Genomic DNA, 12,439 nt, shown 5'->3' with positions numbered 1-12,439 from the left:
TGAGAAATCAGTTCATGGTACAATTTGCTTAGGAAAACAGTCTATATGCCCCCAGGAGCTGGGACGGCCACTTGCTCCTTCCCCTAGAATGGGTAGTTATTCTTATTAATTAAGCATCCAAATCTGTAATTCACACTGGAGTGACCCCTGTTAAATATAATTAACCAAGGACTCCCGCAGGACACAGTCAAATACCAAGGAATTTTACATTAATACCATGGAGGCAGGCTCTGCACGCTACCTGTTTTTAACATATACACCAGGAACAAGTCACCAAAACCATTTCGGTGAGCTCCTTCCCAAGCTGTTTTTCCTGGCAGCGATGCCACCGCATGCCCCAGGATCCCCGCCTCCCGTCAGTGCTCCTGCTGCAGCCAGGTTCACGGCTCACTGAAAGGATTGTTATTTTTGGTACTGATCCAGTGAAATCCTCTGGATTTGCACCCGTGTAATTGAGAAGAGACACTGTGTAGTTCTCAATCCTGCCTGACAGCTCCTGAGCCAACTGTTGGAAATGACAGTGTTGAGAGACAGACTCAGAAGTGCTTATCTTTTACTTAGCACAGCACTGTGTCCAATAGAGACAGCCAAATGATTCATGGTCTGCTGAAAGAGGATCCAAGATGTGCACAACCACCTCCAAACATGGCCAGGACCAAGCCTGGAGAACTTCCCACACGACTCACTTTCATCTCTCCATCATGAAAATTTATGGGAAAAATCAAAGGAATTCATACACCTATTTTTCTTTCAACCAGTGCCACAGCTCCGGAGGAGAAGGCTCCCCTTGTGTCAATCCCATCTTGAGTCCTCTCTGCCTTCTGGCAAGGAGCTTCATAAAAAGAAGAAACAGAAGATGCAATTTGCAGCTGAAAGCTCCCCAGCTGCGTCAATGCTTGGGGAACCCAGCCTGAGGAACTAAACTATCACCACCAGCCATGCCCGTATCAGGCTAGTCTTTCCCAGGGCAGGCTCTGGGGAGAGGCTGGCGGGAGCAGGATAGTACAGAGAGCAGCAACAGCAAAGACAAGGATTTCTCTTGGGGACAGAAACGGAGGGAACAAGAGCAACTGCTGTCAGCCAAACTCCTGGAAGGTTGCTACAAGGGGCGATGGGGAGATGAGTGGGGGTTACTGTATCGTAGGTGGGCTGACTAAACCACCTCTACTGGGACGGAAGAAGCACCAGGACACGCTTACACCAATGTCAAGGCACCGGTATCTGCTACTGCACAAGCAGGGCTGGATCAGAAGAAAGGACCTGTCCCACTGCGCTTTCAAATGCAAACAGGGGGACCAAGAGCAAACTTCTTGATGCATGGGCCAGAGCCACTTAATTATCACAAGAGCAGATAGGAGAGCACATGGCAGCGAAGCTTCGCTTTAATTACAGCGCAAGCTGGCAGGGCAAGGCTTCCTCGCTGAATTGAAGCTGCGCATAACGGCAGCAACACAGGGATGCTTCAGCAAACCTCTCCTTCCAGGCTCACATGCATGAAAGAGCCAAAGACATTTGTACTGACAGGCAGAGCTAATTACCCAGATAATGCCTTTCTGATAAAGAACCAGCTCAGAGCCAAGCCAAGGGATTTTCCCTTTGCACTGACAAGTATTGCTTCAGCTTCCCCAGGAAAAGAGAGCACCGAGAGGAGATTTCCTCCACACATGCCCTTGCACCCATCTTCCTTCTGACTATTCACACAAGGACATGGGTCATGACATTTTCCTTTGAGAGGCAGTGTGAACTGTGTGCTTTCCTTTGATGTACACTTACTATCTAAGTTTACTGCGCTCTTCCTAGCAACCCTGCAGCTGGAAGCCACAGGGAAGCTGCTTCGTGAGGACACCTGAGTGAAAGGAGATCCCAGGTTTATGGAGGGGAGGGATGCAGGTTTCACAACAGCGAGACCTTGAGCCCACATCCTAATGATGGTAATGACAACAGCAAAATGGCTGTTTTGTGGGGGTGGGAAAGGGGATAAAATGGTTGAGCCAAGGGAACTTATCACCTGTCCCTTGTGATGCTCTCACAGCACTTAGGAGGTCATTCTATTCGCTAACAGGGAGATTTGCAAGGGCAGAAGTCCTGTGCACAGTCACCACCTACAGCTGACAGGGGAGTGGGATGTTGCTCAAAGGTCACTACTATCCACCTAAATCCTCTGCTATGAGTGACAGAGCTCTATGGTAGCACTGAGCAGCCCAGAGCACATTTCCAGCCCTTCCTCACCTATCCTGTCTGAACAACAACATCCCTCAGAGAGAGAAAGTGGCTAAGAGGGAAGCACTGCCAGGAGAGAGGAGTGCCACACGCAGAGGAAAGTCTAAACCAGAAAGGCTTAGCTGCCATGCCCCTAAAATCCTGCTCCTGCATTTGTCCCCTTCTGTTGCAGACACCACTTGTCACATTGGCAGCAGCATCACATCGGCAGGCTGCGCCCCATCCACGCCGCGACGCCCGGGGCTGGCAGCACGGCAGCCGGGATGCCTTCCCAGAGCAGCTGTGCTCACCCGCCTCCAGCTGCCTCCCTGAGACTCCTGCTCTTGCCCCCGGTGACCCCACTGTTGAACAGCACGGGGTGTTTAAGTAAACCAGAGATCATTTCCCTGGTCCTCACCACACTGGAGCGCAGCTGACAGCAGTTCAGTAGCTGTTAGTTGAGCAAGAGGGTGAGAAACATGGGAGCTGTTCTTTCCCTTCCCCCCTGGGTGACAACCAAAGTGGATTTTCCACAGGCTAGAAAGTTCAAAGCTTGCTGCCAGCCACCTTTCCCTCAGCAGCAGCACTTTGTTCAGCCATCTCTTTTCAAAAACTTAGAAGGAATTTCTCCTCATCATTGAAAGCTGGTAGAAAACGGCCCTCCATGCAAAGGTTGTTAGGTACAGAGGCAGAGAGCACAATCACACAAATCTTGTTTCTTAGGAAACCAGATTAAAAAAGAAAAGAAAAAAAAAAAAAGAGAAACCCACTGACAACCTACAATGCTATTGCTTTTGTCCAGAAGTAGCACAACAAATGTCCATCATGACCACTTTTCTTTGCAAGATAATTTAGAGATTGAAAATAGGAAGCAGACATGACCCGAGGCATCACAGAATCAAATTCCATCAGCACAATGACTCCAAACTAGATCTCCGCCTGGACACATTTGCCTTTGCTTTTTATTTGCTGCTTTTTCACAGAGTTTGGCTTCTTTTTTCTTTCCACCCCTGTCAAAGCATCTCCTGCAAGCTGAGACACTGAAACCTTTCCAGCTGTAAAGGGTTCCTTGGCAGAGCCCCACGAATGCCACTGTAGCAGCTTCACATGCCCCAGCAGCAGCAGGGACTGAGCGAGCCAGCTCTGCATCCTGACAGGGTCTCCTTGGAGGGGGCACTGGGTCACACACTTGGTGCTGGCAGTCCCATTTCTCTGGGCTAATACATTCCCTGCATCCACTGATACAAGTCAGCACACTTCCACAGCCCTCCACAGCACTGCGGTTGTTCACAGCAACAAAGGATAAAGCTCTTGGAAGCACTCGCTCATCTTTAGTAGAAGGTAAAAAAAACCCACAAAGTAAATACAACCCATCTACATTTTTCCCAAATGTAGCGATCAGCTTTTTTTCTTGAGAGGTTTTTCCTAAATCTAGGCCAGATCCAAAAGTCATTAAAGCAATAGAATTTTTTCCTTTTGCTTTGACAGGAGCTGGATGCAGTTCCTGGTACCTTTAAACCCTGCATTTATGAAGAAAGCTAGCACAGGGCCCCATGCCTCATCAAGAATCAGGAGTCACACTCGGAATCATACTCCAGAATAAAAATTTTTAGCTTTCTTTAAAGTTTTGCTCCTTTTAATTGCAGCACACTAACTTAAAGAAAACAAAGCAGGCAGCAACACTGGGGCCTCATGCTAAAACACTGCACACGTGGTTATTAGGGGCTGCTCACTAAGGGCCAACCAAGGGCCGATTTCCTACAATTATCTGTTATTGCTTTTTACTGCTGAGACAAAAACAACCCTCCAGAGCTAAATTAGAGGAAAACTAAACAGACAGAAAAGGCCCTCCCCAGCTATCAGAATTGCAATTGCTTCTACTAACTGCTGGTAACAGGCAGCTGCATTGGGTATCCCCTGGGTGGTCAGGGTGCATTGCTGCAACACAGCCTTGGACAGGAATGATAAGCAGAGCAGCATGGAAGTTATCTTGGCGCTGGGAGAGCACCTGGTCAGACACACCGGGAGGTGTGGGGAGCTAAGCAACCATTAGCCAGTTAACACAATTTGCTGCTTTTTCTCTACAGCTTTAAAAGGTCTGCCAGCTCCTGGGCTGTTTTAGCATCTTGGAAAAGTGGAGGTCTCTCCATCACGGCTTGCCTCCCTGGAAAACACAAGCAGAGGCACCTGGAAGAATTAGGGGCCACAGCCTGTCTGCTTGTGACTGCAGCTGGGAAAGGGAGAAAACTCCCACTGCCCCAGCCGAAAGGGCAGCAAGTGCATGAAACACAGACCTCCATATCCCAGCCTGTCAGCAGCAGTGCAGCCACCTGCCCTTTCCTCTCCCATATGCTGACATTCACTGCAATAAAATGCAGGTAGACACTGCTGATGCTCTCGCTCTGGTCCCATCTCTCCATCTGCTATAGCACTCCACACACCTCCCAGGATCAGCTCCACAGCCCCAGGGTTGCTCCTGAGATCTAGTTCAGACCCTGCCTCAACCCCCACAACACGAGGATCGGGGTGAGCCAAAGAGCGTGTCCCTGCAACTCTGGGCTCTGTGCACTCTGCACCTCTTCACGTAGCAAAGCTGAAACAGAAGTGTCCAGGCATGGGAGCCACTCTTGGGCTGCAGTAGCTTTAAAGTGTTTGCTGAGATTAAAAAAAGAATGGAGATTAAGTGGGGATTAATCAACACACACCAGGCTAACCTGGACACAGGCTTTCACTTTTGGCTTTGATTTGACCAGCTAAATCCACATCCACGGCGTTCACCTACATCCAAACCATGGACAAGAAGGCAGCAGGCAACACCAACCTAGACCCAGCTCTCTCCTGCTGACCTGTGACAACTGCCCTGCCCGCCCTGCGCAACCTGCAGCACAGCAGCGGGATTCCCAGAATGAAAGGGCAGCCCCAAAATGTAAGTTTTCAAAGAAAAATTACAATTTTCAAAGTAGAAATATTTTCAGCTGGAAATAAATGTGATGTGATGTGTTCCCTCTCTGTGTTGCTGGTCCTGGCACTGGCTACGCTGGCGGGACAGACGGATCAGGGGAGCCACGGCTGGCACCATCGCTCTGCAGAACACAACCGCCCTGCTGCAGGGTACAGGAGGGAGGACTTGGAGGGCAGCAGAGAAAAGAAGCCGTCAGAAACAGCAACCGCTCCAGTGCGGTGGGTGAGTCAGCTTGGAAAGCACACGGGATGGAAAGAATTGTGGTTCCTTTGCCTGGCCAGCTCCAGGGCACCTTATCCAGATTTTTGTCTCATCTCTTCCATCCTTCATTTCAAGACATTTCTCCTGAAATTTCATGCCCGCTGGAAGTGCAGAAGGGCTAATGAATACTAACAGGCACACAAGTCCCATCCGGTCCCTCCAACCCAGTATGTCACTTGTAAATTCAAGAGTCAGGGAGGAAAATCTAGCTGAGGAGCAGCAGGGAATGAGCACACTTTGTATCTCCAGGGCATATTCTTATTCCCCTTTGTGCCAAGAGCGACAGCTCTGTGCACTGGGACAGGGAGCAGCACACGGGTCTGCCTGGGTGCTCCAATGGGCCCATTTTCACCCACGTGAGGACACTCCACAGCAGCAGCACCAGCAGGACCCCTCTCACGGTGCGGAGCAGCAGCTGAAGCACCAGGCCAGACCAGCGGGGTTGTGTCGAGGGCAGCAGGGTTCAACAGCGCTGCAGCCCCCCAGCTCTGCTCAGCAGGTACCTGCCCTGGGATCCACCAGAACCTGCTGAAAGCTGTTTCCACAAGCTTTCAGACAGCCACACACAGCAAGGCAGTTTTCCTTTTGCCAGCTGTCCAGCTCCTGCTCTCAAGCCTGAACAAAGAGGGCCAGCCCAGGGACAGGAGCACATCTGCAGACAGGTTCCGCAGGAATCCCAGCTGGGATGGTTAGGATTCACCTGCCTCTGAAAGGGGAGGGACAGAGAAAGAGCCTTCAGCATAAGCAGCCTTTCTGAATCTGAAATCCTCCAACTCTGGCTTCAGCTTAGCAAAGGATTTAAAAGCCAAGGCTTGCCTTCTGTCCTGCACCCTACACCTCAGACCGGACAGTGAGGTGCTGTTTGGCGTACGGGGAGGCATCCTGCAGCGGGGTGAGCCAGGGGAGCCAGGCACTGCCCAGCTGGGCCACACTATTCAGCATCTTTCTGATCCTTGTTTCCTTACAAAACATGCTTGCTCATTCCAAGCTGATCTTCCAATGCACAGCAGGTGCTGAATACCACCACCCACACACCTCTAATTTCAGGTGACCTGCTTCATAGCTAGAAAATGTCAAGACAAATCAGTGATACACTTCTGCAGCCTGCCTCCAAGATCCCTGCCTGTTATATAAGGCAGCCCACCCGGTTTCCCTCCCATTCGGCACCGCACGCAAGCAGGCATGAAGGCAGCAGCTCCATGCCCAGTGGGGAGGTTCAATTCCTTGCATGTTACCCAAATCAGAAATGCATATGTTAAAAGCAGCAAGGCAGGGGGAACCTAGCTCTCAGGGGGGCAAAGGGGAATGAGGAGCAGCAGTAGCAGCAAGGAGCGGAGGAGAGAGACACTTACGTAATACTTGTCATCATTCTCGTTGTAGGCCAGTTTCACAACACCATAGGAACCCTAAAAATAAACACAAATTGCACAGTCAGTTCAACAGCTTTACCTTGTCTCCTTGCTGCTCAAGGCTGGTAGACTGTGGCCTTACACAGGGGGAAAAAAAAAAGCCTTCAAGGCCCCAGGGCCATGCCTGCCCCTGAGCAAAGTCAGCAGGTACATTTTGGCAGCTCTGTTGAAGCCACGGGGCATGTGAGGATTAACAATGTCTGGAGGAGTTGAGTGTTAGCCCATCACCTCCTGCCCTGAGCCAAAGCCACTGTGTTTGTCTTAACTCAAACATGGGTGGGGAACAGAGAGAATAATTTTCAAGCAGATCTTTTTTGTGCAAGTTTGTGAAGACCATTTTCAGCACAAAACCTCTCCATCTCTTGACAGCAAGTGGACTTCAGTGAGGACCACCTGTCTGTTTTCCACTAACTGCACGTTAGCCAGGCAGATGCAAACCTTGATTGCTGCTGTATCCACAACTCCAGTGACAGCCTGAAGCCAAACTCCATTCAAATCACTGTTTTTTCACAGTTCTGTGTCAACACTATACATTTTATGCAAGCGAGACATGACACCACGGCTAGGTATCATCCCTGACAGATGCCTGTTGAATAAATGAGATGAACACTAACAGCCTTCAGAACATTTCTCCTAACTTCACTGAGAGCTGGAATGAAGGTCCTGGTTTCAGAGGAGACTGACAAGCCATCTGGCTGATCCAGAAGCACAGCAGGTCTCACAGACCCTCCACCAACCTCAGGGTGTCTATCTGCTCACTGTGACCTGCAGGGAAAGAGGAGGCAGGGGCAAATCCACCAGAGAGAAGGCCTCACACTCTCCTTAAAGCATATTTAAGCCAAAGACAAAAGCTGTAAGTGGGTCTGAAGCTGTGTGCGAGTTTCAGATGACATGTGCTGCACCACCAGCAGTGGTATCCCCAGCCTGACTGCTAGCAGCCAAGCACACAGCCCCTTGTGAAGACAGTAAGGGTGCCTCCTCCCACCGCCTGGGGCCTCTCACTTTGGAGAGAAGTTTGGGCTAACAAAACTTTTGTTGAAGGTCTCTGCTCAGGGTGCAGTCCCTTCTGACTGCCATGTTCCAACTGCAAAGGTAAGTACAGCTTCCAGACAGCACTGTCGCTCGTGGACCCATCTGCAATGGTGGCAGACGTCCAAATGTGCAGGTGTCTGAATGTCTCACAGTCCAGACCTCTAAATAACTTCGGAGGAATCTCTTCTGAATCATTCTGAAGCTTTTAAACGTGGATTAGAATTAAACTAGCATTTCATTCATAGACATAAAAACTTAAATTAGTCCTGATGGGGACCAAACATCTGCCCTGATCTTGTTTTTGTTTTCTTTCCTTGTATTAATGCATCAAAGGCTCTTAGTGTTACATTTGGCAAGCAAACACCCTGGAAGGGAGCCAGCTTAACCACCTTCAGAGGGAAGGAAAATAAATTTAGATTTCAGAGGAAGTAGTTCCACTTTGACCTTGAAAAAACTTGCTCAAACTAATAAGGCAAAAACCAAACAAAAAACCCCAAACCAAACACAAGTTGCAAGGAGTCTTGGCCAGTGAGGTCCCATGGGCTGGCACAGTCTTTCCACCCATATGTGTGTGTGCATTCAGGCTGCTTGTGACAAACACGAGCTCCAGTAACGTACCTTGCCTATTTCGCTCTGCAGCTTGTACTGGTTTAATTGCACACAGTCCTGCAGATCAAAAGGAGAGCATAATTAGAGTATTGGTAAAAGGAAATAGCTGAATTTGAATCAGTATCAAGTAGAGGCTGAGTGCTGAATAATGAAAGACTAAATCTTATTTATACTGGTATATGTTACACTATGAGCACTGCGGGGTTTTTTGACAGCCCAAGACAAAGCAATTATGGGCTGAATTCTGACTCTGGCTGTGCTGGTGTAACACCAGAGGCTCCTCCACTCCATTCCCCGGCATCACTCAGGTTCAGACGGGTGAGCCTCCAGCCTCTTTACATTAACCATCCACATCGGCCTGTGCTCAATACCAAGCAGAAGAACACCCATCCCCAGCTCCACAGGGCTCTCACAGCCTGGCAGCTCCCAGTACCCAGGCAGCACCCACGCCAGCCCCGGGGTCACAGCATCATCCCGTCCCCTTCCCCACCTCAGCCTGGCAAAGACAGGGATCCTCCACGGGCCATGCATGAAGGCTGCGGCTGCACCCAGAGGAACCCTCCCCTGGATGGTGGCTGCTCTTTGAGGAGAACACACAGAGCCAAGCTCCTTTGCTATGCAACACAAACAATAATGAATTGCCTTAAGCTGATACAGTATTTGCTAAAATAAATCACCCCTAAGCAGGTCTGATCTCTGTTTGCAAGCTATCCAGCACTGAAACCTCAAGGGGTGGGAAGGGGGTGGATGCAGACCCCCAGCAAGCTGTGACAAGGGTGTAATGACAGACCAGGAGCAGTGCAGGGGGTGATGGCGACCCCAGGCATCGACTGCTGGAAAGCAAGGTGGAACAGAAGAGCCATGCAGTCATCTGATGTTAAATCCACCCTTCCTTTAGTACTGTACCACCTAAAGGAAAACACTTCCACAGCTTCATTTCACTTGGAGCTGACCCCTCCACCCTCATACTAATTACAAGAAGAAAACCCCAGGCGCCACAGAAGCCCTGGGGGCTCGAGGCCCCGAGCGTAGGGTGAGCAGTGTGCACTGCCCACACCGAGCTGTCGGGGAGCACCCAGGGGACCTGCCTGGCCACCGTGACAGGGTCCGCAGGAGGAGAGCACACACCTTGCTGCAGTGCAAAGCTCCTGGCAGAGTCCCAGTGCTCTTGTGGGGATCTCTGCAGTGCAGGCACCAGGGAGAGTGGGCTGTGGTGGCTTTTGCCTCGGTCCTAACTTAACTCACAGCACTTAACTGCATTGCAGGGGTAGGGAGAGCCCCAAACACGGTGTGGTGAGGGAAGGGGAGAGTTTCCAACCACAGCACGTGGTGTGGGCTGAGCCTTAGATGGGACACTCTTCCCCAGACAGCATTTATGAATACAGTATTTCTCCCTGAGATTGCCAAGCACTAAAGCAGTTTGAAAATTCACATCCAGCCTCTGCACCAGGCACTTCTTTGGGAACAACACTGATATAAAATATGTAGACAGGTAGATTAGCCTGCCCATAAACCTCAAAATAGCCCTGCAACCTACAGAAGCAGCGCCAGGACAGCAAAGCAGTGCCAGATGCTTTCAGTCTGTTTGTGAGAACAGGGCGTGCTACAGCCCCAGCCTGTGCAGCATCCCCACTGAAAGTAACACTCCTCTGCCTCTCAGGACGCATTAGAGCACGGATGTGGTAGATGATAATTTTGACTTTTCCCCATCATCAACCAGAAAAAGCTCCTAACACAAGCAATCGTCACAGTGAAGGAGAATAAAGCAATGGGGAACTGATGACTTTTTAAGCTTGCAAGCAGTGGCTTGTCAGGAATACAAGGAATGATTTAAATCTTGATATCGTTTCCAGCAAAGGAAGTTTTTTTCCACCGCCCTGACAGGGAAGAAGAGCCAACTGTGAGTAATAGGGCCATAGAAGTGTATTAATTCTGCTGCTAGCAAAGCACATATCTTTCCAAAGGCAAAGATCAATCCATCAGACCTAGGAGCAAGAAGAGAGGAGAGAGTATGACCCAGCAAAAGCCAAGATGTAAAGCACAAGGCCACTGAAGTATATGGAAAAGAAAAACCCCACTGAGCTTTGTAGAAAAGACTCCCCTCCCTAAAGGAGGGGGCAGCACGCAGGAACCCAGGTTACAGACACGTGGAGGACAAATTCCCCTGCAAACGCTGCATCAGCAGATTCACTTCCCAGCGTGAGGCTGTGCTTTGCATCGCGGTGATTTTCACAAATTAAGCAAGAACAGTTTTCTGTTGATGTCTCCTGCCCCGGGTTTCCCCATGCTCAGCCTGCCTTGCCCTGTGCAAAGCTGCAGAGATGGGGAAAGGCTCACCAGAGTGGCTGATTCAGGCAGAAGAAGCAATCACCCCTCTGAAAAAGCCCCCAACCACCTCAGTATCTCCTGCTCTTCAAACCACCAAGCTTGCAACGACCAAGTCCTGTTATCAGCCCTCCTCCCCCAGTAGGGATTAGTTGCACGAGTAAATACAGCCTTTTACGTGTAGCCATAGACTGGTTGGTCTGCGCTCAGTACCTTGTTTCAAGCCAAGGTGGCCTCTCTAAAGCACCAAGTTTGCTGCTGCTTCTTGCCACCATGGTGTTTTTCCTTCCCTCCTGAAGGAGCAGAGTCCTTTGTGCGGGATGTAGTCCATCCAGCTGGGCAAACCCCCTTACACAGCATTCAGTGCAACTGAGGAGGGACTATGCCTTGTCCCAGTGTCCGAGGCACCAATTCCTTTGGCTCAGACCATCATCTTCCCACCACCCCTCTCACCTCTGGCTAGAAATTACCACTCTTATCCCACACCTGAAGCATCTCTCTGCCCTTTCACTGCTGTCAAATGGAGCTTGCGAGCAGTGCCAGGACACCTGCCTCTGGGGGATGGTTTTTTGAAAGGGATGGGTAAATACTGGGATGGGAACACCCAGAGAGGGTCCGAGGGAAAGGCAATGACAGAGTCTGCAGCACAGCCTCCCAGAGTTTACACTATTGCCACATCCCTACCTGATCCACACCTCCATCGCTCTCCATGCAGATAACTACCAGTGAAAAGCACTATCATCTTGGCTTCTGCAGTGCTTTGAGCACTTGAGCTGAACACAGCAAAAATCAAACAAGATTATAGCTGCTTTCTACCTTTTTTTTACCTTGTAGAAAGACCATAATTCACAGCTCTAGCAACTCCTGCCATGTGTTGCTGCAGACTGGCAGGATTATTATGTTATTCGGCTCTCCTGCAGGAAGTGGGATAATTGCACTATTCCTTTATCGGAGCAAAACACCTATCTCTGGGCCAAGTGTTTCTTAAAGATAACATTGTACAATCCCCTTGATTTCATCATGCCAATGCATTTGCACCTGCTGATAAATATGAACAGAGAAAGAACCTTAATGAGATCCTTTAATGAAAGCCTGTCAGCAAATTAGACTGCTGTGTCCATCCAAGTGTGCAATAATTGTTATGCCTTAAAAAACAAGATGCCCCATTAGTTAACATGTCCAAGGTATTATTCAAGGTGTGTGTGTGGGGGGGGAATCAATGCCACAGAAAACAAAAATTTATCAAAAATCATAAAGCACAGTGAAGTCCAGGCCCAATTCCACAAAATCCACTGTTGTCACCGCTGGGTGACAGAAACTCTGAGAAACTGAGAATTGAGCCTTTGCTGTCCAGGGGGAACACAGGGATGGGAAGGAAGAGCCAGAGCTGCTTTCCAAAGTAAGATATTTCTGAAAACAATCAGACTGCCTACATACGTATACAACTGAGAATTTTGTCCCCCAGAAGAAGCCAAATTTACCAATCTGATAAGAATTACAAGTCTCAGCCATTCAGAGATACACTTTAAAGAGAAGCATGGAAGAGAAAATTTGGAATTAAGTGCCAGTAATGAAGACAACACTGGTTCAAACTCATCTTGTCTGGAAGAGGAAGTGAAAGCAGTTCTAAAACCAGACAAAA

At 49.4% G+C, this 12,439-nt stretch overlaps 1 protein-coding gene across 4 annotated transcripts in view; it reads right to left on the bottom strand.

The window, feature by feature from the left end:
• Positions 1-12,439, bottom strand: part of CAMKK1 (calcium/calmodulin dependent protein kinase kinase 1) — a 108,393-nt gene that overhangs the window by 48,317 nt on the left and 47,637 nt on the right. For all 4 annotated transcript variants that reach the window (XM_074890747.1, XM_074890746.1, XM_074890749.1 and 1 more), the window contains exons 3-4: positions 8,482-8,529; positions 6,775-6,828 (exon numbers count right to left, since the gene is read on the bottom strand). In XM_074890747.1, the coding sequence (XP_074746848.1) occupies positions 6,775-6,828; positions 8,482-8,529 (102 nt within the window). The remainder of the gene's footprint in view (positions 1-6,774; positions 6,829-8,481; positions 8,530-12,439) is intronic.

The sequence above is a fragment of the Strix uralensis genome, chromosome 20, assembly GCF_047716275.1.
Source record: "Strix uralensis isolate ZFMK-TIS-50842 chromosome 20, bStrUra1, whole genome shotgun sequence".
In the NCBI taxonomy this organism is placed as follows: Eukaryota; Metazoa; Chordata; class Aves; order Strigiformes; family Strigidae; genus Strix; species Strix uralensis.
Note: the sequence above shows the minus strand (reverse complement) of the source record. Positions and strands in the feature narration are given on the sequence as shown.